The sequence below is a fragment of the Perognathus longimembris genome, chromosome 17 (genome assembly GCF_023159225.1).
Source record: "Perognathus longimembris pacificus isolate PPM17 chromosome 17, ASM2315922v1, whole genome shotgun sequence".
In the NCBI taxonomy this organism is placed as follows: Eukaryota; Metazoa; Chordata; class Mammalia; order Rodentia; family Heteromyidae; genus Perognathus; species Perognathus longimembris.
In genome coordinates this window covers 19,797,775-19,825,421 of record NC_063177.1, presented here as the reverse complement: position 1 = coordinate 19,825,421, position 27,647 = coordinate 19,797,775, and the positions used below count along the sequence as shown (strand labels likewise).

At 50.7% G+C, this 27,647-nt stretch overlaps 2 protein-coding genes across 2 annotated transcripts; one reads left to right on the top strand and one right to left on the bottom strand.

The window, feature by feature from the left end:
- Positions 1 to 1,513: 1,513 nt before the first annotated feature.
- On the bottom strand, positions 1,514 to 4,423 carry Vtn (vitronectin). The gene is made up of 8 exons (XM_048365689.1): positions 4,280 to 4,423; positions 4,067 to 4,186; positions 3,646 to 3,969; positions 3,429 to 3,568; positions 3,079 to 3,235; positions 2,735 to 2,887; positions 1,924 to 2,262; positions 1,514 to 1,697 (listed from the first exon to the last, which is right to left on the bottom strand). Exons 1-8 carry the CDS (start codon positions 4,341 to 4,343, stop codon positions 1,585 to 1,587), a joined length of 1,410 nt encoding a protein of 469 aa, XP_048221646.1. The 5' UTR covers positions 4,344 to 4,423; the 3' UTR covers positions 1,514 to 1,584.
- Positions 4,424 to 6,690: 2,267 nt separating this feature from the next.
- Positions 6,691 to 26,375, top strand: Sarm1 (sterile alpha and TIR motif containing 1). The gene is made up of 9 exons (XM_048366034.1): positions 6,691 to 7,301; positions 11,715 to 12,333; positions 14,421 to 14,633; positions 14,887 to 14,978; positions 15,111 to 15,346; positions 18,226 to 18,328; positions 18,401 to 18,590; positions 23,858 to 23,979; positions 24,117 to 26,375. The coding sequence occupies exons 1-9, from the start codon at positions 6,832 to 6,834 to the stop codon at positions 24,244 to 24,246; spliced, it is 2,175 nt and encodes a 724-aa protein (XP_048221991.1). The 5' UTR covers positions 6,691 to 6,831; the 3' UTR covers positions 24,247 to 26,375.
- Positions 26,376 to 27,647: the final 1,272 nt, after the last annotated feature.

Here is a 27,647-nt window from a genome sequence, read left to right as displayed (position 1 = left end):
GTGCTCCCAAGCAGCCAGCTGCTGCTCTGAAACCATGACTGCCTTCAGAGGAAGATGAATAAAATCTTGTCCCTGAACTGTGGGCTATGCAGTGAAGGTGGATGGGATGGGAAGGGGCTGGGGAAGGCACATGAGCTGCAGCAATCTGCTTTCAGCAGGGATACAGAACAGGGAACAGACATCACCATCACATTGCCCTAAGGCTATTCTGAAGCTTTGTCTCCACATTACCTTTTCTGTCTGCCCAACAGCCTAGATAAGCTCCTAGGGTCCAGGCACCTGGGACCAGAAAGGCTCCACAAATGCAATTGGAGCTTAGGAAAATTGTCTTATGTTGAACTGAAACACCTTTGTACAACTCCTTAAAGATCATTTAAAAAGGGGCTGGGGATATAGCCTAGTGGCAAGAGTGCCTGCCTCGGATACACGAGGCCCTAGGTTCAATTCCCCAGCACCACATATACAGAAAACGGCCAGAAGCGGCGCTGTGGCTCAAGTGGCAGAGTGCTAGCCTTGAGCGGGAAGAAGCCAGGGACAGTGCTCAGGCCCTGAGTCCAAGGCCCAGGACTGGCAAAAAAAAAAAAAAAAAAAAAAAAAGATAATTTAAAAATGGAAAGAGTCAAGTAATGGGGGCTGGGTATATGGCCTAGTGGCAGAGTGCTTGCCTCGTATACATGAAGTCCTGGGTTCAATTCCTCAGCACCACATATACAGAAAAAGCCAGAAGTGGCACTGGGCTCAAGTGGTAGAGTGCTAGCCTTGAGAAAAAAGAAGCCAGGGACAGTGCCCAGGCCCTGAGTCCAAGACCCAGGACTGGCCAAAAAAAAAAACAAAAAAACAAAAAACCAGTCAGGTAATGGTGGTTCATGACTGATCTTAGCTACTTAGGAGACTGAGATCTGAGGATCCCAGTTTGGGCAAGAAAGTCCATGAGACTTCCCAAATCCGGAAGAGGTAGAGTGCCATCCTTGAGCAAAAATACTAAGGGATAGTGTCCAGGCCCTGAGTTCAAGCTCTAGGGCGCGCGCACACACACACACACACACACACACACACACACACACACTCACCCTAGGGGTGGATTAGAGTGGGGAGCACAGTAAATGATCCCTCTGGTGCCGAGGAGCTAACTAAATTTTAGACTCAGGATAGACAGAAAAGCTAAGCTAGAGGCCTACTACTTCTTGTTCCTTCCTTCTCCCCAGATCAAGGGTAAATGGGGAATGATGGCTGGGTATTTTGTCATCACCAAAGGGGCCCTAGACCTGTGCACCTGTTGGGTTGATAGGAGCTACTCAGCTCAGGAGGCAGAGTAGCTCTCTTGAAGTCCTCCCCAGCCCCCAACTTCCCTGAATTACAGAGAGGGCTTGATCCTTAGCATGGACCCAATATGATGAAGCTCATTCCTGTTCCTTCCCTCACCTAATCCTGATGACCCAGCTTCCCTCCTTTCCCAGGCAGGGGTCTGTCCACTCCAGTCAGTACAGTAGTCTTAAATTCAGAACTGAGAGGCCTTTATTGAGCTGGGAGCAGAGGTCGGAAGAGAGAGCTATGGGAGGCCCCATATGTGTGGACTCTTAACAGCTACTCATGGCCAGGGACTGCACAGCCCAACCAGTACTGGGCGATGGAGCGTGGGTATGGAGGTTTCACAGTGTCCACGCGCCGGGTGCGAAGGTTGACTCGGTAGTACTTGTCTGAAAGAAAAGACACAGAGTGTGTGAGCCCTGATTAGCGATACTCACTCACTGTGAGAAAGAAGATCTGGGAAAGTAAACATCTAGAGTGCTGCTGGGGACTCTGGCCTGGCTTTCTGGGCTCATTGCTTACGGACTGTGTAGCTGTGTATGTAGGTGCATGGGAACCAGAGCCATTAGGAAAGGCCAGGCAAGACCTGCTTTGGGGGTGGCCAGGGGCTCCCACCTCCTGAGAAGAAGTAGACACTCTGGACGGGCTCACAGGTGGCAGGCACAAGCCAGTTCATATTGTAGTCATCATAGTTGTAGGTTCCAAACCCACTTTCCTCACTGGAGAATAAAGACAGCCAGATAGAACGGGATGACCGGCGGGAGCTCTGGCTACGACCGCGGCCACGGCGAGAACGGTAGCGTTTGCGGCTGCGGCGCCTCGACTTTTGCTTTTTGGCCTGGGGGGCGTGGAGTGCTGAGCCTGAGATGTAGATACGGCCAGCCATGGCAGCATCCACTTTTCCAGGTATACCGTGCCAGTCTCGGCTGATGAACTGGGGCTCTTGGGCACCACCTGTGTGGCAGGAAAATGGTTAATAAGGGGACTTCGGGGAGCCAGACTCTGCTTTCTCCAGTAGGTTCCTCAGATCTAGGCATCTTGCCCAAAGCACAGTAAGCTGGTGGCAGAGCCCCAGCATTCAGGCCTCAGCCTCCTTTGCCCAGTGTGCATTCCAGAGCCCTCCCCTCTGCCATATCCCTGGCATCTCTAACCCCTCCCCCACACCTCCCCAGGGCCCTCAGCCATCACCTCTCCCTCTGCTGATTTTGCCTGTGGCTACACTAGGCAAAGTCCAAGGTGTGGGGTCCTGGTGAAGTCTAGCCACCCCCCCCCCCACCAAAGGTCAACAGAAGCAAAGTCTAGCCTGAGCAAATAGCTCTTGATCAATAGCTCTACCATCTCAGTCCCCTTGGCAACCCAGCTCTACCCCTACCAGGAGGTTCCAGGCCTCTTAAGGTAGAAGGCAAGTGTCTCCCTCCATCCATACCAGGGGATCTGCCCCAGAAGAGCAGCTCAAAGATGTCCTCCCAGCTGTCCCGCTGCAGCAGGGCAAAGTGCTCAAACACCGTCGACAGGGAGCTGCCTTCACACTCCTCCTGGCTGGGCTGGTGTTGGAACTCGTACTCCCAGTACTGTTTCCCTGGGGAGCAGGACAGCTGGCATCAGAAGGGTGGGCTTGAAGACTGGAGGGGCCAGAGGCTGACAAAAGCTGGGAGCTCCTGGTGCCAGGGGGTATGGGTATCTATAGAAGCCTGTCCCCAGGGGAATGTGGAAAGAAACCAGGACCCTTTCACTGCCTGCCCATTATCCCCCACCCCCATACACCAGTACCTTTGAAGAAGTAGACCCGCTCCCGGCCACTGTAGCTGTGGGCAGGAAGGGCCAAGGCTGCATCCACGTTGTCCGGAATGCCACTGAAGCCTTCAGAGATGTCTCGGGGGTAATCAGGTTCCAGAACACCATCCTCAAAGCGCCAGTACTGACTACCCTAAGAGGCAGCAATGGTGAAGGGGGTGAGAAGAGAAGACCGTGGTTGGACACAGAGGCCAGAAGCCTAAAGGAACTATCCCTGGCCTTCATAGAATTGCCACCCATAAGCTGGAGCCTCAGACTGGCTAGTCCTCTCAGCTCCCATCCTCTCCCACCATGACTTCTACCCACACAGCCCCTGGGCCTGGCACCTTGAAAAGGTAGGTCTTGCCCTGACAGTTGATTCGAGTGAAGGCGGCATCAATGGGGCCATCGATGCCCCAGACATCTCTGATGAGCTTGGGGTAGCCAGGCCTGACTGCCGTTTCATCCAGCTCATAGCAGTACTGCCCTAGAATGGGGGAAGCTGTGTGAGGGGTAGGATTCTCCCAGGCAACCCCCAACCCCAAGACCTGCCCCTGGAGTCACCTCGGAAGGCAAACACAGAACCATTCTTGAGGTCGGTGAAGGCATCGAAGGGCTTCCCACTGCACAGCTCCTCCTCGGTGGCTGGCTCTGAGGTACTTTGATAAGCGATCTCAGTCTCTAGGCTCACCTCAGGCCTAGAGGTTTTCACCTCAGGCCTTGTGGTGCTTGTCTCAAATACAGAAGTCCCTTCTGGCTGGGGCAGCATGCTAGGGCCCAGGGGAGTGCTCTCCGGCTGTTCAGGAACAGTGGCATTGTATATTGTAGTCTCTTCAGGATAATCAAAGTATTCATCTTCCGGCATAGTAAACACATCCCCACGAGTCACTGCAGGCAAAGTGAAGAGTAGTGAGTCTCTTGCTGCAGATGAGATTCTACCCCCCACCCCATTTATCTTCACCCCCACCCCAGGTTCCAAACACACCTTGGGGTTTGCACTCAGCCGTGTAGTCAGCACAGCAGCTCTGGTAATAAGAGCAGAGTTCGTCACATTGACATTTCTTGTCAGAATTGAAACCCTCTGCACAGCGCCCTTTGCATGACTCTATGAGGAGGGAAGATCAGTTGTTACAGCCAACTCCAAGTTACCCATACCCTCCCTACATTGTTCCAGAGGGCCACCAACACCCTCTCATACCTTGGTCAGCCAGAGCAACCCATGCCAGCAGGGCCAGCATGAGAAAGGGCCTCAGGGGTGCCATGGTGGGCCTCTAGCTGAGGGCCTGTCCCGCTGGGCTCTGAGCTCCCGGAGACTCTGCTCTGCTGCCTGAAGAAGCGAGGGAGAACTAGACAGAGAGGGAGGGAACTAGCCTAGAGGAGCTGCCCATTCTCTTGCTCTGTTTGCTCAGCCTCCAGCCCAGCCCCCAGTTTCCCAACTCCAAAAGGCTGCTGTAGCAAAGGGTCATATTCCCAGAGTCCTGTGCCTGAGAGAGCTGGGAAATAGAATCCTTGCCAAACTCAGAGCCATTGGGCCATCAGGATGAGGAGTAGCCTGGCAAGCCTGCAGGGAAGAAAGAAGTTTCATGAGGTCATTCACTGGCAAATAACATTACTTCTCAAGGCTAAGGGTTTTTTCTTTTCATCATCACCTCCTCCTCCTCCTCCTCCTCCTCCTCCTCCTCCTCCTCCTCCTCCTCCTCCTCCTCCTCCTCCTCCTCCTCCTCCTCCTTCTCCTCCTCCTCCTCCTCTTCCTTCTTCTTTCTACTAGTAGTGGGACTGGAACTTAGGCTTAAGAGTCTAGTGACTAACCTAAGGGTTCTGTCTCTTAGCTTTTTGCACTGAAGGCTGGCATTCTAATACTCAAGTCATACCTTCACTTCCAGCTTTTTGATGGTTGATTTGAGATAAGTCTGGTTTTGAACCATGATCCTCAGATCCCGGCCTACTTAGTAGCTAGGATTACAGACATGAGCCACTGGCATCTAGCCTACATTTTCTTTTTTCTTTCTTTTAAATGTTTATTGTTATTATAAAGGTGATGTAAAGAGAAGTTATCATTATATAAGTCAGGTAATGAGTACATTTTTGGACAATGTCATCTCTTCCTTTGCTTCTAAATTTCCTGTTAAGTAAAATAAAACAAATGATACTTTGTTTCATTGGTATTAGGAGATTACATGCACTAGAACAGACAAAATGCCTAGTGCTTGGAGTAGATCCAAATTCATTCTCAGAAATGGTTTTTGATTCATGATTCATTTGAGCAAGCACATCCCTATCTGGGTGCTCATCAGCCCATTGTATATTTAGGGATATGAAAGGGGAGTGGGAAGAAATATGATAAGCACTCTGGGGAAAGTTTCTTTTTTTATCATAAAACAACAAAGTTCATTTCTAGTTTCTTCTTATAGGTACATAAATCTCTCCAAGCTGGTCTTCAAGCTAGCCTAGGAAATAGTGAATATGAACCCTTGTCTGTAGAGTGGGCTCATTCAGCCCAGGTTAGACTCTCCTGAGGCATATGATCCCTCTATTCCCACTTGCACAGAACATCCAGCCACAAAACTTCTGAAGCCTGCTCATCACAGAGTTTTTAGCTGACATTTTCTGGTCTGTAACTGGAGGGGAGGGAATGTGAATCTGGCCCATTTCTTCTCTAGGAGACATAGGCATAAAAGGGCCTTTAGAAATGTTAGGGAGCCAGGCACCTGGAATCCTAGCTGCTCAGAAGGCTGAGATGAGAGGATCACAGTTCAAAACCAGCCCAGGCAAGAAAGTCTGTGAGTCTCTTTTTTTTTGGCCAGTCCTGGGGCTTGGACTCAGGACCTGAGCACTGTCCCTGGCTTCTTCTTGCTCAAGGCTAGCACTCTGCCACTTGAGCCACAGCGCCACTTCTGGCCATTTTCTGTATATGTGGTGCTAGGGAATCGAACCCAGAGCCTCATGGATACAAGGCAAGCACTCTTGCCACTAGGCCATATCCCCAGCCCCTGTGAGTCTCTTATCTACAATTAACCAACAAAAAGCTGAACGTGGAGCTGTGGCTCAAGAACAGAGCTCAGTCCCTGAGTTCAAGCCCCAGGACCAGCACACACACACACACACACACACACACACACACACACACACACACACACACACCACACACACACACGTTGTGTTAGGGAACTTTGCGATTGCTTTAATCACTTCGAGGGAGGGGTACACTGGGTAGGGTTGCTCCCACCCCTCCCACCAGGGCAAGGGGTGAGACTAAGAGGAAGAGGGCGGGGCCAGAGTGTGGGCGTGGAGAAGGCCTAGGGGCGGGGCTTCCTAGGCAGAGGGGGCGGAGCCTGCGTGACCCCGAGGCGGGGTTTCGGCTGGGTACTCCGCGGCCCCGGGCTCAGGGGCGTGGCTGGCGCAGAGCATCTCTCCCAGCTAGGTGGAGCCGGAGCTGGAGCGGCCGCTTTGTCCTATCTGCTGCTGGCTCTGCCTTTCGGAACCTGGATCCTCCTTAGCTTTCCCACACTCTCCTCCGTCCACTCCCTGCGAAGTGGTTTGCACCCCCTTCCCCAGTGGCTGCTCCGCAAAGCCCGACCTCACCCCTCCCTCCCCAGAGTCTAGCGGGCGCCCTGGCCCGGAATCCTTTCCTCTCCCAGCGCAGCTTCTCTCCTTCGCCTCCACTCGGGTCTCCCTTTTCTCAAGGTTGGGGTCGCTCTCCCGGCCCCGATTCCCCCCAAGGCCAGGGATGTTCCCTGCCAGCCCGCGCCCATGGTCCTGACGCTGCTCTTCTCCGCCTACAAGCTGTGCCGCTTCTTCGCCATGTCCGACCCGCGGCCCGGCGCCGAGCGGCTGGTGGTGCCGGGGACCGATCGCGGTGGCGGCGCGGGCCCGTGGTGGGCTGCGGGAGGCCGCGGGTCCCGCGAGGTGTCACCCGGGGTGGGCACCGAGGTGCAGGGCGCCCTGGAGCGCGCCCTGCCCGAGCTGCAGCAGGCCCTGTCGGCGCTGAAGCAGGCAGGAGCCGCTCGGGCTGTGGGCGCGGGCCTAGCCGAGGTTTTCCAGCTAGTGGAGGAGGCCTGGCTGCTCCCAGCCGTGGGCCGCGAGGTGGCCCAGGGTCTGTGCGACGCCATCCGCCTAGATGGCGGCCTCGACCTGCTGTTGCGGCTGCTGCAGGCGCCGGAGCTGGAGACGCGCGTGCAGGCCGCAAGGCTGCTGGAGCAGATCCTGGTAGCCGAGAACCGGTGAGGGCGCGAGACGCGTGGAGGGGGAGGGCGAGGCGAGGGGAGGCGAGGGCTGTCGAGTGCCTGGGTCTTCAACCTGCCTCACTTCATCTACTAATCTATGAGTCGACTCTGCACTACACCTTCTCTGATAGAAATTAGTGTGTCCATTTCACAAATGAGGAAACTGAGGCTTGGGCAAGTCTAGTGAGTAATCCAGAAAGAACTAATGATTGAGTGAGGATTTATTCTCAGGGTGAGTGGGGTAAGGAATGGAAACAGAGAAAGAATGTTGTTGTAGAGATAGAGTCTTTTTCTTCTTTCTTCATCTGTGCGTCCTACCCGGGTTGGAGCTCTCCGGGATTGGGCACTGTCCCTTAGCTTTTCCTCTAGAGGCTGGCATTCTATCATTTGAGTCACAGCCCTAATTGGAGATAAGAGGCTTTTCTGCTGGAGCTGACTTCGAACTGGGATCCTCAGATTTCAACCTCCAGAGTAGCTAGGATTACAGGTTTAGGAGCCTATCTTTAGTTTCAAGGATGGGAATGGCATCCTAGTACAAATGCCAATCCGTAGCCCTGGGCCTGTGTCTAGGTGTCCTTCTTTGCTTAAGCTCGCTCCAAACAGAAATGATCTCATCCAGCAGCTGCTGATAGAAAGTTTCCTGCCAGAGTGAATGGATGGGGTGGAGGAAACTGAACTGCAGAACTGGACAGGGGCCAGCGCATGTGTTCTCACCCCTTCCCTCCACGAACCACCAAGTTATAGGAAGTGGGGTCAAAATGAGCCTTGAAGTCTCACTTTTGTTCTCTGATGCCAGAGGACTCCAGTCTGTGGTTGAAATGCTCAGGCTTCTTAGGCTTACAAGAGTTTCCAGAGTCACTTCTAGATCATGCATTCCTCACAGGTGTGATGACAGTAGAGGAGGACTGTTTTCCTTGCCATTTAAAAAAACCAACCAACCAAAAAAAAAAAAACCCAAACACCTGCGACTAGTGGAAATAAGGCAACTGTGACCAAGATAGGGTTCTGCTTGTTTATCAAGTAATAACTTCCAATTGGTCAATGCCCTGATGGGGAAGGACCATGAATTTAGAGGAATTGTGTATGGCAATGGGCACCACTCAAAGGGTGTGGTGGGCCCAGGATGGTGGCTGTGCCTTCCTATGTAGGTCATGGCAGTTATAACTAGAATCTCTGGGAAGTGAGTATAGCTAGCACCCTAGGATCAGCAGTGTATGTGTGTATTTGTGTGAAGGTCATGGGCTTGAACTCAGGACCTAGGTCCCTGAGATTTTGTTCTACCACTTGAGCACAGCTCCACTTCTGGCTTTTTTTTTCTTATTTCTTATTTTCTTTTTTCTTTCTTTCTTTCTTTTTTTTTTTTTTGCCAGTCCTGGGGCTTGGAGTCAGGGCCTAAGCAAAGTCCCTGGCTTCTTTTTGCTCAAGGCTAGCACTCTGCCACTTGAGCCATAGCGCCACTTCTGGCCGTTTTCTGTATATGTGGTGCTGGGGAATTGAACCCAGGGCCTCATGTATACAAGACAAGCACTCTTGCCACTAGGCCATACCCCCAGCCCTTCTTTTATTTTTTCTTTCGTGTGTGTGTGTGTGTGTGTGTGTGTGTGTGTGTGTGTGTTAGACCTAGTACTGTCACAGCTGGCTTTGAACTGTGAGTAGGATTAGGTTAAGATTACAAGTGTGAGCCTCCAGAGCCTAGCATTACTCATATTTTTTAAGGTTGAGAATGATGATCTCACTTGATTTGGAATTACTGAGTCAACTCACTGGGATCTTTGGTTCTAAGACACAGCACACATTCTGATGCCAGTGTTTCTTCAGGACCAAGGACAGAGCACAGCATGGCCGGTGGCTATCAAATTCCTTCCCAAGATCCAGGTGTGATCCCAGATTACACCTGAGAGGTAGACATTAGGAGGGAAGAATTTGAGGCCAGCACTGGCAAAAAGCTAGCAAGATCCCCATCTCAACAAACAAGCTATGCAGGAGGCATTGGTAGGAGTATCAGAGTCAAGGCTGGCCTTAAGCAAAAATGTGAGATACTATCTGAAATATAACAAAAGAGGAAAAGCATTTGGAGACATGACTCAAGTGTAGACCACTCATCTAGCAAGCATAAGGCCTTGGGTTCAAACACCAATACTGTCAAAAACAAACAGCTGGACACTGGTGGCTCACATCTACAGTCCTCACTACTCAGGAGGCTGAGATCTGAGGATCAAGGTTTGAAGCCAAACCAGAGAGGAATGTCTGTGAAACTCTAATCTCCAATTAACCACAAAAATCCAGAAGTGGAGCTGTGGCTCCATGATAGAGTGCTAGACTTGAGCAAAAAACCTCAGGAACAGCGCTTAGGCCCTGAGTTCAAGTCCCAGGACTGGTATAAAACAAACAAAACCCCAATAAGGGACTGGGAATATGGCCTAGTGGCAAGAGTGCTTGCCTTCCATACATGAAGTCCTGAGTTTGGTTGCCCAGCACCACATATATAGAAAACCCAGAAGTGGTGTTATGGCTTAAGTGGCAGAGTGCTAGCCTTGAGCAAAAAGAAGCCAGGGACAGTGCCCAGGCCCTGAGTCCAAGCCCAGGACTGGCAAAAAAACAAACAAACCAGTAAGTGCAGTCTCTGCATGCTTCAGATTACTAAGGATCAGGGCTGGAAGAGGGGAGAAGAGGCAGTGGGTGATACACTAAGCCTTAATGTTTATGAAGCCTTTTTCTTCCTCCATCAATCAGACTATTTCTTCACTTTCTCCCTCCTCCTCCTCCTCCTCCTCCTCCTCCTCCTCCTCCTCCTCCTCCTCCTCCTCCTCCTCCTCCTCCCCCTCCCCCTCCCCCTCCCCTCCCCCTCCCCTCCCCCTCCCCTCCCCCTCCCCTCCCCCTCCCCCTCCTCCTCCTCCTCCTCCATGAAGCTGAGCCTAGGAGTTGTCCCTTAGGTTTTTTACTCAGGCTGGAGCTCTACTACTTTAGCCAGCTTTTGTTTTTTTTTTTTTTTTTTTTTGGCCAGTCCTGGGCCTTGGACTCAGGGCCTGAGCACCGTCCCTGGCTTCTTCCCGCTCAAGGCTAGCACTCTGCCACTTGAGCCACAGCGCCGCTTCTGGCCGTTTTCTGTATATGTGGTGCTGGGGAATCGAACCTAGGGCCTCGTGTATCCGAGGCAGGCACTCTTGCCACTAGGCTATATCCCCAGCCCTTTAGCCAGCTTTTTGATAGCTAATTGGAGATAAAAGTCTCATAGACTTTCCCTCCTGGGCTGGCTTTGAACTATGATTCTAAGATCTCAGTCTCCTGAGTAGTTAGAATTACAGGCATAAGACATTGGTAGCCAGCTGGTTTTCTTTTTATGAAATGAGCATAAGCCCAGTCAGGTTTAGTCATCATTTGATATCAGCCTCCCCAGTGCAAAGCATGGCACACAGGATGTTCACAACAAGTATCTCTTGAGTGAATGGGTATATACAGCCCAATCATGGATGGAGGCAAGTCTGGAAGCAAGGCTAAGAGTGATGCACTTCAAGTGACACTTCAAATGATGATAAGTTAACATTTATAGAAGTTTTACTACTCTGTGCCAGGCACTATGCCAAGCACTTTGTATAGATGATCTCATTAATTCTGATAATAATCTATTATTAGGTACTCAAGGCCTGGGCACTATCCCTGCGCATTAGTGTGCAAAGCTACCACTTGAGCCACAGCTTCACTTCTGTCTTTTTTGGTGCTTATTTGGAGCTGAAAGTCTCATGGACTTTCCTGTCAGGACTGGCTTTGAACCACGATTCTCAGATCTCAACCTCTGAGTAGCTAGGACTACAGGTGTGAGCCACCAGCACCTGCGTCTGTTTTCATTCTTAAGTTCCCTCAAAACTTAAGGGGAGAGACAGGGAAGGTGCCCATGGTCCCACAGTTGGAAAGTAGCAAGGAAGGGCCAAGCAGGATCCAGGGAGTCTGCCCCAGATCTGGAAGCATACTGCTTCTTCAGGGGAGGAGACAGCCAGCAGGGTAACTCATGCCTGTAATCCTACATACTCAGGAGGCTGAGATCTGAAGATCCCAGTTTGAAGATAGCCTGAGCAGGAAAGTCTGTGGGGCTGTGGCTCAAGTGGGAGGAGTACCAGCTTTAAGTGAAAAAGCAACTGAGAGGCTGAGTTCAAACCCCAGTACACACACACACATACACACACGGGGGTGGGGGTGGGGTTGTAGAAGAGGCTGGCAGTGGCCAGGGTGGAGCACCCCCTAATAACCAGAGAAGCCTGGTGAGAGTGAGGGCCCAGGGAGGATAATGCAGTCTCCATGTCTCCTACGATAGTAGTGAGGTCATAAGAGATTAAATTACCCCCACTTCAGCCAACAAGCCAAGCTCCCCAGTGTGCAGCACCTCCAAGGTTCCCTTGCATTCTCTCCTGGCAGGGACCGTGTGGCGCGCATCGGACTGGGCGTGATCCTGAACCTATCCAAGGAGCGTGAACCCGTGGAGCTGGCCCGGAGCGTGGCGGGCATCATGGAGCACATGTTCAAGCACTCAGAGGAGACGTGCCAGAGGCTGGTGGCCGCCGGCGGCTTGGACGCTGTCCTGTATTGGTGTCGCCGCACCGACCCGGCGCTGCTGCGTCACTGCGCGCTGGCGCTGGCTAACTGCGCGCTGCACGGGGGCCAGGCGGTGCAGAGGCGCATGGTGGAGAAGCGCGCCGCTGAGTGGCTCTTCCCGCTCGCTTTCTCCAAGGAGGACGAGCTGCTGCGGCTGCACGCCTGCCTGGCTGTGGCCGTGTTGGCCACCAACAAGGAGGTGGAGCGCGAGGTAGAGCGCTCCGGCACGCTGGCGCTTGTGGAGCCGCTTGTGGCCTCGCTGGACCCTGGTCGCTTTGCCCGCTGCTTGGTGGATGCCAGTGACACAAGCCAGGGACGGGGGCCAGACGACCTGCAGAGCCTCGTGCTGCTGCTGGACTCGTCCCGCTTGGAGGCCCAGTGCATTGGGGCTTTCTACCTATGCACGGAGGCTGCCATCAAAAGCCTGCAGGGCAAGACCAAGGTGATGGCAAAGGGGTGGGGGTGGGGGAGAACCAGGGCTAGAGAGCATCTGGGAAGGCTTCCGGAGGAAATGATACTTTTCCAGGATTCGAAGGATGTGCAAGTATTAGGTGAAGCCAGGTGCCAGTAGCTTATGCTTAGCCACTCAGGAGGGCTGAGACCTGGGGATCATGGTTTTGAAGCCAACCTGGGAAAAAAAAAAATCTAGAAGACTCTGTCTTTAATTAGCCAGCAAAATGTTGCACTGGAGGCATGACTCAAGTGGTAGAGGACCAGCATTAAGGAAGAAAAGCAATAGTGCAAGACCCTGAGTTCAAGCTCCTGTACAGTGTGTGTACTGGATTGAGGAGCCAGTCATTCTGGCATTGAAGGCATTGAAGCCTCCCGGGGCAAGAGAAAAACACAAGGAAGTTTTAAAGCAGGCAACACACTTTTTTTTTTTCTTTTCCCACAAAGATCACCCTGGTTGCTGTGCAGAAATGTAGCAAGGAATGGAAAGATTGGAGGCAACCAACAGGGAGGGAGGCTGCCGTGGTGTCTGGGAAATTAAGATTGCAGAGGCATGGTTGTGTGCCGTGGCAGAAGGAAGCAGAGTCAAGAAGTGTTTAAGAGGCGGGATTAGAACTTGGTGCCTGAGAAGAGAGAGAATAGCTGAAGGTAGGTCAGGCCATGAACACAGACAAAGGAAACTGGACAGTCAAGTCTGTATGAAGGAGAAAAAAAGAGTGGTTTTGGTGTGACATGTTGAGATTGAGGTGGCAGAGAGACACCCTATTGGGCCACTTAAGTGGGTGGTTGTGCTGCCTGGGTCTAGAGTCTAGAAAGGAGACAAGAGCTAGAGACAGAGGTATGATTGCGGGGGTGGGGTGGGGTGGGGGGTAGGACATCAGTGTGTTTGCCAAAGAACTCTCATTTAAATCCTAAAGGGTCCTCATGGCCAGGGTCTAAACCACAATCTGTGCCTGCTGCTTGAACTTGCTAATGACCTTGAATATTTGACTTTCCCTCCATGGACTTCATTTCAGATAGATAGATAGATAGATAGATAGATAGATAGATAGATAGATAGATAGATATAGTTAGGAGTTTCTGAGGCCTCTCTGAACATCCAGTGTAAAGACCTTGACTCTTCCTTCTGTGCCCCAGAGTTGAGCCATGGGAAGACTAGCCCATAAAACACATCATTTTGTCCTAGGAGAAGAGACTTGGAGAATAGGAAGCAAGGGCCCTAAACACTGGATCTGCACAATAGCCCTATTAGTTTTATCACCTCTTTTCTATCGAGGCCAAGTGAGTGCAGTTCAGCAAAGATGTTGAACCTCTGTCCCATGTCCTTTTTTATGCCAGGTATAGGGGCACTAAGACATGTCCCCAGCTTATAATTCAGTGGAAGATGCTTGCTTTATCAGTTAGTGACAGTGGCATTGGGAGTATGGTACTAGTTCTAACTGGAGGTGTGGACCTGGCTATGAAGAAATCAAGGTGAGCTTCATGGAGAAGGCACTAAGCAGCTTGAATGTCAATGGATGAGTAGAATTCTCATGAGCAAACCAGAAGAACTAAGGACTTGGAAGTGTCATAGGTGAGACCTAAGGTATGAGACCCTTGGTAGATGTATGAGGTGAGCTAGAAGTAGATTGAGCCCCAGGGCAGATGAATGGTGTGATAAGGACTGGTAAGGGACTGTTGGCCAAAAAGTCAAATGAAACTGGGAGCTGGAGCTGGTAGCTCATGCCTTTATCCTAGCTACTTGACAGGCTGAGATCTGAGAATCTAGGTACAAAGCTGGCCTGGATGGACAAACCCAAGACACTGTTTTCTCCAATTAACCAGCAAAGCCTGAAATGGAGGTGTGGCTCAAGTGGCAGAGCCTCAGCCTTAAGTGAAAAAGCTGAGCTCTCCTTTGAGGCTTAGAGTTCAAAGCCCAGTGAGCTTCATGAGGAAGAACACCCAGAACTGGACCACAGAATGGCGGCAGGGCCAGGGTAGACAGCAGGGCTGGAAGGCAAGGGACAGGTGTGAACCCATCAGGGAGAGGCTGAGTAGTACCTGGTGGACCCTAGCCCTCCCATCTCCCCCCTCCCTTAGGTGTTCAGCGACATCGGCGCCATCCAGAGCCTGAAACGCCTGGTTTCCTACTCCACCAATGGCACCACTTCAGCGCTGGCCAAGCGCGCCCTGCGCCTGCTGGGCGAGGAGGTGCCACGGCGCATCCTGCCCTGTGTGGCCAGCTGGAAGGAGGCTGAGGTGCAGACGTGGCTGCAGCAGATCGGCTTCTCCCAGTACTGCGAGTGCTTCCGGGTAGAGCTTTGAGGGGAGGGTGATGCCTCCTCAGATGTCATGGGGCCCCAATCTCTCCCAGAGTGCTCTGGGCACAGGCAACTGGGTCCCTTGGCACCCCTCAGGCCTGCTGCGCTGAGATGGCCTTTTAGGGACCGGGAGTAGGACAGTGGGGAGGCCTTTTCCACTGCCCCCTCCAGTTCCCTTCTTGGCATCTGGAGTTTGGGGGTGGAGGAGAGGAGCCTGCTTCACACCAGCCCCCCTGTCCCCCCAGGAACAGCAGGTCGATGGCGATCTGCTTCTGCGGCTCACAGAGGAGGAACTACAGACCGACCTGGGCATGAAATCCAGCATCACTCGCAAAAGGTAGGGAGTACCTCACCTGCCAGCCCAGTCTGACCCTTTCAGACCTAACAGACCCCTCACCCCCACCCCCACCCCCACCCCTCACCAGCCAGATCCAAGTGGGAACCTCAGCTTCTGATCTGTGGGGTGCAGGTTCTTTAGGGAGCTCACTGAACTCAAGACCTTTGCCAACTATGCTACGTGCGACCGCAGCAACCTGGCAGACTGGTTGGGCAGCCTGGACCCTCGCTTCCGCCAGTACACCTATGGTCTGGTCAGCTGTGGCCTGGACCGATCCCTCCTGCACCGAGTGTCAGAGCAACAGCTGCTGGAGGACTGTGGCATCCGTCTGGGCGTGCACCGAACACGCATCATCTCTGCCGCCAGAGGTCAGCCTGGAGTCCTACCCAGCTCCGACTCGGTCTTAGAGGAATGAGGAGAAACCCAGGGTGGAGGCCGAAGGGCCTCCCTCACCACATTGGGTCCAGATGGGCTCTGAGGATGCAAAGATGAATATGACACGCTTTGTCTTCAAAAACTACCCAGCCGAGTTGGGTAGCAGGATAGGAGTCAGCAGGTCTGTTAATAGGCAGGTAATACTAGCAGGAAGCCTGCCCAGGACTCCCCTGGCAGCCCAGGGGAAGCACCACCTATCCTATCCACTAGACTTGGTGGGGAGGGGCTACCTGGCCAGATCTTGAGGGATAGGGGGAGAGGGATAGGGCTAGCAGGAAGGGCAGCCCAGGCAGACGGCAGCTTGTGCAAGAGTAGCAAGAGGTAGGACTGCTGGGTGCTGGTGGCTACTGTCAGGGATCCTAGCTACTCAAGAGGCTGAGATCTGAGAATCAAGGTTCTAAGCCAGGCCCAGTAGAAATGTTGGTGAGACTCTTATCTACAATTAACCAGCAAAAAAGCTGGAAGTGGTGGTAGGGTCCAAGTGGTAGAGTGCTAGCCTTGAGCAAAAGTCTAAGGGACAGTGCCCAGGCCCTGAGTTCAAGCCCCAATACCAGCACAAGAGAGACAGAGAAACAGATAGGGCAGTGGATGGGGTGCGTGGATGGCACATGGAGAGTGCACAGGGGATGTAGCTTAGTAGACAACAGTTTATGAAGGGATGTAGAAACTCTCTTGGTTTAAACTTACTTTAATTTACTGATTCTTTTTTTTTTTTTTTTGCCAGTCCTGGGCCTTGGACTCAAGGCCTGATCACTGTCCCTGGCTTCTTTTTGCTCAAGGCTAGCACTCTACTACTAGAGCCACAGCACCACTTCTGGCCATTTTCTATATATGTGGTGCTGGGGAAATCAAACCCAGGGCTTCATGTATACGAGGCAAGCTCTCTTGCCACTAGGCCATATTCCCAGACCTACTGATTCTTTAGTTCATACTTATTGTCAATTAATATATACCAGGCATTGCATTATGTTTTTTAACCTATTACTTCATTAATTTCTACTGCCATTTTGTGAAGTGGGAGTTCAAAAAAAATTATTTTTAATCAGCTTTGAAAACCTTTTAGCCAGGTATGGTGGCACATGTCTATCATCCCAGTGAGGAACGGTAAAGACAGAAGGATTGAGAGTTTGTGACTAGCTCAGGCCATGGTAAGACCCTATCTCAAAAACAAAAAGAATCAAGGGTGTGCAAGGTCATGGCTTAGGGAGCCAACAACAAAGTTCATCCTAACCTCTGGCTATGTTGTTATCTAAAGGACTTGCAAGGACATGGTTTACTTGAAGGACAGTACTAATCCCGAGATGCTTTATTATGTCAACAAGAGTCTGTTTTATGTAAAACATTCAACCAGTATCTTGTTTTACTGCCTGTTGTTATTTACCAATTTCAGGGCCTTCCTGTTTTCTTAAACCTTAGTTAATCCTATGCTATATCCTGGTTGTCAAACTACATATAAACTGGAAGTTAAGAATGAACATGGCTGCAGTCTTGAGTTACAATCTCGAGATGCAGACCTCCCATACCCCCCGCCCCCCCCCCTCAAAAAAAGAGCCGAGGGCTGGTAGCTCATGCTTTTTCCAGCTGTTCAGGAGACTGAGAATTGAGATTCAAAGCTATCCTAGGCAGACAAATCCAAGACTCCCATTAACTGTAAAAAAAAAAAAAAGTTGGAAGTGGCTGGGCGCTGGTGGCTCAGGCCTGCAAGCCTACCTACTGAGATCTATCTAGCTACTGAGCTACCTCAGATGCCGAGATCTCAGGATTGCAGTTTGAAGCCAGCCTGGGCAGGAAAGTCCATGAGATTCTTATCTCCAATAATAGCGCTGTGGCTCAAGTGGCAGAGCACTATCCTTAAGCAAAAGAAGCTCAACGACAGAGCTCAGACCCTGAGTTCAAGCCCCAGGACTGGCATTTGAGCTATAGCTCCAGTGGTAAAGGGCTAGCCTTGAGCACAAAAGCTCAGGGAAAGTGTAAGTTCAAGCTCCAGGACACACAAACACACACACACACACACACACACACACACACACACACACCACCTAAAGACATGGCCTCCCACATAGCTTGGAAAGACATGAACTACTGCTTCTAGCTCTGGACTGAGAAGGTAGGGGTCTGTAGCTCTTATGCCCAAGCTAGTCCTGAGCTGCCATCTTCCCATTCCCAGCCTATCAAGTAGTCATGGTTATGGGCATAAACCACTGGTACCCAGCTTGTTTTTGCATTTTGTTCTTGAAACAGAATCTCATTAACTTTGCCTGGGCTGGCCTAAAACTCATGATCTTTTCCCCACATCCCAAGCAGTTGAGATTATAAGCCTGTATCGCCACACCCAACACAGTGCTTGCCTTCTGAGAGGGGATTTATCAGTGATGACAGCCTTCCTTTCTGTAGGGCCTTCCTTCCTGAAGGCCTTACCTTTCACTCACTGACCCTTCTTATTTATTATTTATTTTTATTTTTATTTTTTGGCCAGTCCTGGGGCTTGGACTCAGGGCCTGAGCACTGTCCCTGGCTTCTTCTTGCTCAAGGCTAGCACTCTGCCACTTGAGCCACAGCGCCACTTCTGGCCATTTTCTGTATATGTGGTGCTGGGGAATTGAACCCAGGGCCTCATGTATACGAGGCAAGCACTCTTGCCACTAGGCTATATCCCCAGCCCTGACTGACCCTTTTTAGAGCAAGTCACATTGCCCAATCTGGGCTAAGAAGTCTGGGTGGACAGGGGGCTAGGTCCCTAAGTGATGATGTAACTCACAGTGTATGGTGGGAAGGGTTACACTCACCATGCTGTCTCTCTTGCTGGCCTCAGAAATGCTGCATTCCCCACTGCCCTGTAGTGGCAGCAAGCCCAGTGGGGACACTCCAGATGTTTTCATCAGCTACCGAAGGAACTCGGGCTCCCAGCTGGCCAGGTAAGAAGGGACAGGCAGACAGCCTGGAGCTTTGGGCATGACCATGATGGCCAACACCAGACTCCTCTTTAGCCTCCTGAAGGTGCACCTGCAGTTGCATGGCTTCAGTGTCTTCATCGATGTGGAGAAGCTGGAAGCAGGCAAGTTCGAGGACAAGCTCATCCAGAGTGTCATGGGGGCCCGCAACTTTGTGCTGGTGCTGTCGGCTGGAGCCCTGGACAAGTGCATGCAGGACCATGACTGCAAGGACTGGGTGCACAAGGTAGGTGCTATACTGGATCTCTCTGGTAACAGCATTGGCCTGGGGCAAAAGGGACTAGGCCTAAGCCCTTCTTTTCTGCACTCATCTGGAATAGCTCCAACTGGAATAGGGTTTTTGCAGTAAGAGTACCTAAGTCTCTTAGGGTATTATTACAAGGCAAGGATTAAAAGAGCTCAATTGTGAATTGCTTAATAGAATGTCTGGCACATAGTAATGGCTGAAGAATGATAGCAATTTTATTAATACAATTATGGCTACTGTGTTGGTTTACTTTACCACTGTGTCTCCATGCATGGCATGTAGAGGGAAAGTAGACTACTTTCAAAAGACATGACAAGATGGCTCTATATCACATCTTCTTATCAATCGTTCATCAGTCAGTGGGAATTGGGGGTGGGACTGAGGGATGGAATAATCATCTGAGGCCCTTATCCTCAAGCTTTTGAGACAACAAACATGTGACAGTGAGATGTCATGTAGCTATAGCCTTAACTACTTAGGAGCTAAAGCAGAAGAATGCTTGAGCCCATGAGTTCAAGACCAACCTGGACAACATAGCAAAACCTCATGTCTTATACATATACTCTCTTACACACACACATATACGCACACACAAATGTGTTCACAATGACTAGATGATGTACAAATTGGTAGAAATGCTAGGCCTGGTAGCCAAACTTCTCACTTTCCATAGGAATATGGAGAAGGGAGACTAAGGACAGAATAATCACAGAAGGCCTCATGGAGGAAGCCGGACTTACAAAGAGTCTTAAGAACATAGGTGAATAGAAGAGAAGCCATCCTAGGCAGGGTAACAGCATGAGAGAAGTAATAAAGGTGTCCCAGCTCACATTCAGGGCTGGTATCACTCTCTCCATTTCACAGATGAAGAAACTGAAGCATAGAGAAGCAAAATAATTCCTGCATCGCCAGATTGCTAGTGCAGATGTCAGAAAAGCTTGGCTTTGAACTCTGACACCAGGGCTCATGCTTTTTCCCAAGACGTATGCTGTGTCCATGACAGATCTGAGGATGTGCAAGGGGAGGTGGTAGGAGAATATTGGATTCAGGGTTCAGCTGATACCACAAGTGATTGTCTACATCTCTTTTCAACTTCATGTTCAGTGATGTTGCATTGGTAGCTGGACATCCATCATGATAAGTGAAATTACACTAAGGTAACCGGTAACCTTTTCCAATCAGGTTTGTCTGTGTGGTTGTTTGGTTGAAGTTTTCCTCATATAGAGACAACTGTCCATTGCAGCATTAGCCAGGTAAGGACTATGGAACAAGGTATGGCCTGTCTAAAGACAGGGAGACTGGGCTAGGAATGTGGCCTAGTGGTGGAGTGCTTGCCTAGCATGCATGAAGCCCTGGGTTCATTCCCTCAGCACCACATATACAAAAAAAGCTACACTATGGCCCAAGTGGTAGAGAGCTAGCCTTGAGCAAAAAGAAGCCAGGGACAGTGCTCAGGCCCTGAGTCCAAGCTCCAGGACTGGCAAAAAAAAAAAAAAAGTCAGGGAAACGGTGTGTAAGCTCTGGGAAACAGGGAGCCGATGACAGGGAGATGCCAGGGCAGTGATGCTAGGACAAAGGCTCCAACAAAGCAGTCTAGACTGAAGTGGGAAAGAGAGCAGAGTCCCAGAGGCTATATAGGAAGGCTGAGTACTGGACTTGGTTTGGGGAGGAGGCCTGGGGCCAGAAGAGATGCTGAAGGAACAGAGCTAATGATCTTGAGTAGGTGGTAGGTAGCAAGTGGGAGAGAGAGAAGTGTCACCTTGTTTGTGCTACTGGAGTCTAAAATCATGCAGGGAGCAAAGGAGACTTTAAGAGTTTATAGAATAATTGAATCAATGATTGAATAGATAAATAATTCTGATGCATATCCACTTATCAGAAGTCTTGACCCTAATCAAGTTTTTGTTCTCAGCAAGAGTGCTCTTGGACACTCATTCAACCATTATGGCTCTTTCTCTTTGTGTATGTGTGTGTGTTTCAAATCCAGGGCCTCATGAATGCTAGGCAAGGGTTTACCACTAAACCACACCCCAGCCCTGCCATAGTCCTTAATTGAACAAACAGCCTCTGTGCAATGGAAAGTTTATATTGTCTTTGGTTTTGTACAATTCTGGATGGAATGATGTCTCAATGTGTGTGGCAGGGTCAGAATTCATCAAAATGCTTAACAGAGAGTTCTCGGGGTTTTTCTAAAACATGTGTAGACTTGACCTCTGAAAGGCTTGAATTAGAGGTCTGGCCCCTCCTAGGCTGGCCATTTGTGGGACTTGGGGTGACATCCCTTCCTCTCTGTGCCTCTCCTTCCCTTCCTCTGTCACATAGAGAGGCTCCTCAAAGGCCAGTCAACTTGTCACCCATGTCCCAGCAGAGTCATGGAGAGAGAAGGCAGGCAGGGTGGTGGCTGCCTTTACTTTGGACCAGTCCCAAAACTTCTGTCATCCTTCTTGGTTGATTTTTTTTAGTGCCTAAGTGCCTCTGGCTTTAATATGCCCTTCTCCAAAGCCACATTTAGTGGCTAATCAATACAGAAAACCACAAATGAACTGCACTCAAGAAGTCCCATCTCTGTGGTTGCTTCTTAAAAGGAAAAAAAACCAAAACTTCAAAACTGATAAGAACTTACCAGAGTGCCATTAATAGTAAGTAATATTCTCAGAACAATTGTGTGAGAGGAGTTTTATAATCTTCACTTTACAAAGGAAGAAATAAGAATTGTTTTTTTTTTTCATTTTTTTGGTACTAGTACTGGGGCTTGAACTCAGGACTTGGGAGTTATGTCTTAGCTTTTTTTATTTATTTTTTTGCTCAAGGCTGGCTCTCTACCACTTGAGTCACAGCTCCACTTCTAGCTTTTTGTTAGTTAATTGTACAGAGTCTCACAGACTTTCCTGTCTGGGCTGGCTTCAAACCCAAATCTTCATATCTCAGCCTCCTGAGCAGCTAGGGTTACAGGTGTGAGCGCTGGTGCCAGCTTAGGCAAGATACCCTGGGCCATGTTCTCAACTCTGAAAGGATTTTTCAGTAGTATGTGGCAAGATCCAGCTTTGCATTTCACAGAGATTTTAAGGGCTAAATGGAGAACAAGTCAGAGGGAACAAGTGCAGTTGAGGAAAGACCCATTGTGGTGCAGATTAATGGAAGTTGGATCAGGACTTGATAGGGTGTAGCTAGAGAAAAAAATGGAATACAGGGGTGCAGAGGTCCTCTGATGAATGGGTCAACCTGGATTCAGGGGCGTATCCAAATAATGTTGTTTTGTTTTTCCACCTGTGCCAGCAAGTAATTCTCCAGATCTGCAACACCAACTGAGTGCCCCACAATTGAATTCAGAACTGTGGTATCAGACTCCACCGTCCTATAGGACAGCATTCATTCCCCTAGGACTGTCTCGCTCTGGCTGCTCATCTGAAGTCCTGGGTCCCCTAATCAGACTTGGATAAAAATTCAGCAGCTCCCATGATCACCCCCACCACTCATTTCACAAGAACACCTCACAGAACTAAGGAGAAGACTTTACGATTAGTGAGGCTTATTACAAAAGATGCAATTCAACACCATTCTAATGGGAGAGATGGATGGGCAAAGTAAGGGGAGAAGGCCGTTGGCTTCTGTGTCCTCCCAGGCCCCACCCACTTGACTTGAAGCATTTCAGAGCCTATTGTTGAGGGCATTTATGGAGCTTTTCTTTGTTCTTTCTCTACCTCTTGGCTCAGTTGTGTGTGTGTGTGTGTGTGTGTGTGTGTGTGTGTGTGTGTGTGTGTCTTTAATTAGAGATAGCATCTTATGGACTTTACTGTCCAAGCTGGCTTCAGATCTCAGCCTTCTGAGTAGCTAGGATTAAAGGAGTGAGGTTTTATTTCTTGATAAGCCTGATTGGATTACATTGTTGGCTATTGGTGATTGAATTTAGTGTGCAGACCTTCCCTCAGAAGTCATAGGGTGGACCTGAAAGTCCCAGCCCTCCTTCCAATCTTGGTCTTTCTAGTGACCAGCCCTTATCCTAAAACTCTCTAAACTACTGCCCACCCCCTTCCATTCTCCATTCCTGGCTAAGAATCATTGTATCAACAAAAGACACTCAATCATTCAGGAAACTATTGGTTTTAGGAGCATTGAGCCAGCTCTACCCCAGGAAAAACACAAGTCCTTGGTTTGTTTTGGATTATGTTGTTTCATCAGTGTGGGTCTTGAATTCAGGGCCTGAGCACTGTCCATGAGCTTTTGCACTCAAGGCTAGCACTCTACCACTTTGAGCCACAGCGCCACTTCTGGTTTTAATTGGAGATAAAAGTCTTATGGACTTTCCTGTCTGGGCCGGCTTTGAACTACAATCCACAGATCTCAGCCTCTTGAGTAGCTATGATTACAGGTGTGAGTCACTGGCACCTGGCCTGGGTTATGGTTTTAGAGGTCTCTCTCTGTGGCCACTTGATCACTTGACTTTGCTGGCTTCCAGCATGGTATGAGGAGGAATATCATGTAAAAGTATATGGCTCATGGTGTGCGATAAAGTACACTACAGACTTCATGGTGGCCAGGGAGGCAGGGGCACCTGGGTTCCAATATACTCTTCAAGGTGCTGCCCCTGTATCCAGGTTGACCCATCCATCATAAATCCTGCCCCATCTCCTAAAATGTCTACCACCTCCCAATGGTTCCATCAGCTACAGACCAAGTCTTCTATGAGCTTTGGGGGTAGGACACTTAAGCTTGAAAATGTTATAGGACTCTTCCTCTTCCTTGGCAGTACTGGGATTTGAACCCAGGGCTTCACCCTTTCATTATTTTTAAAGATAGGATCTTGTTCTTTTGTTGTTGTTGTTGGTCATGGGGCTTGAAGTCAGGACCTGGGTTAGCGCTCTACCACTTTGAGCCACAGCTCTACTAGGATCTTTTTTTTCTTTTATTTTTTGTCACTCCTGGAGCTTGAACTTAGGGACTGGGCACTATCTTTGAGTTTCTTTTTGCTCAAGGCTAGCACTCTACCACTTGAGCCACAGTGCCACTTCCAGCTTTTTCTATATACGTGGTGCTGAGGAATCAAACTCAGGGCTTCATGTATACAAGGCGAGCACTTTACCACTAGGCCATATTCCCAGCCCCTGTGGCTTGTTTTTGAGATGGAGCCTTGCTAATTTTTTTGGCAACGCTGGCCTTAAACCATGACCTTCCTATCTTTGTTACTGCATAGCTGAAATTACAAGCATGTGCCACCACAATGGTCCTCTCCTCTCTTCTTTCTCCAGGAGATTGTAACTGCATTGAACTGTGGCAAGAACATTGTACCTGTCATCGATGGCTTTGAGTGGCCTGAGCCCCAGACGCTACCTGAGGACATGCAGGCTGTGCTTACCTTCAATGGCATCAAGTGAGCCCCTGGGCCCTGGGGAACCGAGAGCCCATGTGGGGAAGGGGAGAACAAATCGCCCAAGCAAATCACATGTGGGTAAAGCAAACAGGCCCTAGCCTGCAGCAATCTGACCCACTCAGCCTCTGTGCCCACAGGTGGTCCCACGAGTACCAGGAGGCCACCATCGAGAAGATCATCCGCTTCCTGCAGGGCCGTTCCTCTCGGGAGTCATCTGCAGGCTCCGACACCAGTTTGGAGGGTGCTGCACCCATGGGCTTGCCTTAGCCAGTCTCCCAGCAACCAAACCCGGCTGTGACTCCTCTATTTCCTGAGCCCTCCCCCAAGGAATGGCTCCTCAAACTGGCTGCCCTGGGCCTTCTCAGGAAATGGCTCTGCCTTTCCCTACCTGCTTGGCCCACTTCAAACCCACCTTCCTCAGTATCTGGAGAGGGTGTGAGAGAAGTCTTCCTCAGGATCTGTCATCAGGTTCTGTGCCTTCCACTCCCAGAGCTGTGTCCCTGATCTGTTCAAGATGGAGGAGAGGGGACATTATCTTGCCATCAGCTTGGCCAGGGTGAAGGCAGTTAGCTTCTGTCAGGAATCAGAGAAATAGTCAGGCTCTCTGCCTGGTCCTCTAAGTTTGAGCTAGGGCCTAGGCCCAAAGGCAGCTAGAGATGCACATCCCACCATGGCTGTCCACTGAGACTCTGTCTGGTCCCTGGCGTGCCCCTTTCTGCTGCCCCGTGGCCTCGCTGTGGAACCACTCAGTCATGGCCTGCCCCCAGCCTTCCTTTGGGGCAGCCTCCTCTGCGTAGTCTGTGGTGTAGGCTGGGCTGAACAGGCCATTTGGCTCTACTTTCTGGTGCAAAAGGTCACCCCTGTCCGGACAGGGGAGGCCCTGTCTCAAAGCCGCCTTACCCCATTCTTTGGTATTGTGCCTAAGGGTCCTGCCTGGCCTAGGCCTCTCACCCACTCAGGCTTGCTACCTGTTGCTCAGGGAAGCACCAGTAGCGTGAGCAAAGCCTGCAATTCCAGGAGTGGAGGCAAGATCCCCAGGAGCACAGGTTAGTCTTGGGACAGCTTTGGCCACTGCAGTATGCAACCAATCCACTGGGAATGTTGTTTCAATCCAATTCAGGAGCCCATCTCCTGATGAGCAGGTTGGGGCTGGTCTGCCAACGTTCACTGATTCCTAGGTCAGATGATGTCGGTGCTTCAAAGGACAATGCTTTGAGCAGCAGCTCCCTCACAGACCCCTGCCATTTCCCAAACCCTCCCCTCGTGGTCTCTCATCACCACAGCATCCCTGTCCTGTAGCATCACTCCCACTGTGGACAAGGAAGAGGCTGACTGATGATCCCAGTTTCCAAGTCTTCAATGGCCGCCCTAAGACACCACAGGTGGTATTGATATCCTGAAAATCACCCCCCAGGAAGTGGGAGCCAGACAGAAGTGAGGAGCAGAAGCATCCCTCTGCCTCTTCCTCCACTGGTGGGTTTGAAAGTAGTCAGGCTCCAGCAGGCAGAATTGACTGGTACCTGCCACACTGCTCTGAGGGGGGTGGGGGTCACACAAGGCTGGTGTTTATTCCAGACCTCTGGCCAAGTCTCCTCTTGCTCTTGGGACACATCATCAGAAAGCCAAGTTCTCTCTCCAGGCTTGAACACGTTCCTTCCACTCCTCTCCCTGCCAAAGACTCCATCTTCCACTGATGCTGGCCTAAGTCTGACTCTGATCACCCACCATCCTCCTGCAGTGAGTACTGCCCTCCAGTACACCCAGGGGAAGCTATCTTTTGTCCCCAGTCGGTTCTATGGCCTCTAGAGGTCCCCACAGACACCACTGGAGAAGTTACTAGTTTTTCTGTTTGAGACACACTCCAATGCTGCCCACTGGCCTTTGGATGACCCCTGCCCCTCCTGTCTCCCGGGGCAATCACAGCCCAATCTCCTGACCCAGCCAAAGCAGCCAGTGACCAGCCTCCCCATAGGCAGGCCTGTAACTCAGGGGTGATGCTCAGGACAAACAATGCTCAAGATTACGGCCAAAGCCAGCACCTGGGCCTCAGCTTCCATCCAGTCAATGCCCCAACTCAGATCTACAGGGCCAGGGCTTGGGGCATGGCTGGTCTATAGATGCTGTGCCCATTTGGTGCTGAGTCAGCAAGGTCCCTAAAACCCCTCCAACCTTCACCCACCCCCAGAGGCCCCAAACTGTTCACTGACACCTAGAGGGCAAAAGTCTAGTTACAATTCATTCAGTCCCTCTACCGGGCTCATGAGCACAGGCATCTCATTTAGAATGTATGAGGTGGGAGGCACCTCAGAACATCCTACTAGTATATCTGACCAAGTGTGATCTTCACAATCTGTGCAGTGTTGCTGCCTCAGCCCTTCCTAGAGGGACTTTCGTTTAAGGTCAATCAGCTAGCTAGAGCACAGCTGTAGCCTGAGACCAGCCGACAGCCTTTTCCTTCCTGCTCCTCACAGCCCTACATGGTTGGTCAGTGGAAGCCTTCTCCTGGCCCAGCTCTGCCAGTTTCAGAGGGGACAGTGAAGCAGGAGTCTGGAAACAGGCTCAGGCTACAGAGGTCCAGCCAACCCTACTTTGTCTTAGACTACCCCCATTTCACCTGTGTGATTCCCAGCTAGGAGACTGGCTTATAGGAGAGGTAAGAGAGAAAAAGGGGGACAGACAGATGGCAGCAGATCCAAGCCCCCATGGGCATTCTAGTTTGAAGAGTCAGGAATCACCTGATTTGGGTTTGCTGGGGTGGTTACAGCCTTCTTTAAAGCCAGTGCCTTAATATTCACTAAGATTCTGCCTTTCAGCTTCAGGTGCAGGCCTTGCTAGCTTCCCAGATATGGGGCTCTTGTTCTCTGGGAAGCCAGGTCATATGAGAAGTTGGGCTCAGCTCCCAGGTTCCTACTGACCTATGGAATCATGAAGGATGGTCTCAGCACACAGCCCTGCCCAACGATGGGCAACATCAGAGGGCAGAGTGGCAAAAAATAAAACAAAAGGGGCTGGGGATATGGCCTAGTGGCAAGAGAGCTTGCCTCGTATACATGAGGCCCTGGGTTCGATTCCCCAGCACCACATATACAGAAAACGGCCAGAAGTGGCACTGTGGCTCAAGTGGCAGAGTGCTAGCCTTGAGCAAAAAGAAGCCAGGGACAGTGCTCAGGCCCTGAGTCCAAGGACCAGGACTGGCCAAAAACAAAACACCCAGATCCTACCTGGGTTGGTATAGCCAGTAAGATCAATACAGTTTCCTCCAGGCTCTGGATGTGATAAGTTCCCAGGCATAAGTGGCCAAGATTCTGCTCCAACCTGGCTTTCACCACTAAGCAGCTTGGCTGGGGATAAGGCTGGATGTCCCCACCCACCACCAATTCCCCCAGCCCCATCCTTGGCTGCTGATATCCCACCCATTGTAAGCAAGAGTAAGACAAAGGGCCCCAAAGCCCAATGCTTTGGACCTGGAGGGTTCTTTTAAGTTTGATTTAACTGATTTATTATACCAATTGGCACTACTGAGATCAGGGTTGGGTAGAAACTGATTGGTAGTGGTTGTACACATCAGAAGCCTGGTACTATGGGCTTTGTTGTGCAGTGTAGGCCAGAGGGAGAGATGCTAGCTCCCATGCGTCACCTGGCCCCTGAAATATCACCTCCCCTTCCTT

Coding starts and splice junctions, on each gene's coding strand:
- Vtn (XM_048365689.1), bottom strand. CDS start 4,343: ATGGCACCCCTGAGGCCCTTTCTCATGCTGGCCCTGCTGGCATGGGTT. Junction 3,569..3,645: donor TTCTGTGTTTGCCTTCCGAG/GTGACTCCAGGG, acceptor CCCCCATTCTAG/GGCAGTACTGCTATGAGCTG. Junction 2,888..3,078: donor GCGGGTCTACTTCTTCAAAG/GTACTGGTGTAT, acceptor CCTGCTCCCCAG/GGAAACAGTACTGGGAGTAC.
- Sarm1 (XM_048366034.1), top strand. CDS start 6,832: ATGGTCCTGACGCTGCTCTTCTCCGCCTACAAGCTGTGCCGCTTCTTC. Junction 12,334..14,420: donor GCCTGCAGGGCAAGACCAAG/GTGATGGCAAAG, acceptor CCCCTCCCTTAG/GTGTTCAGCGACATCGGCGC. Junction 14,634..14,886: donor AGTACTGCGAGTGCTTCCGG/GTAGAGCTTTGA, acceptor CTGTCCCCCCAG/GAACAGCAGGTCGATGGCGA.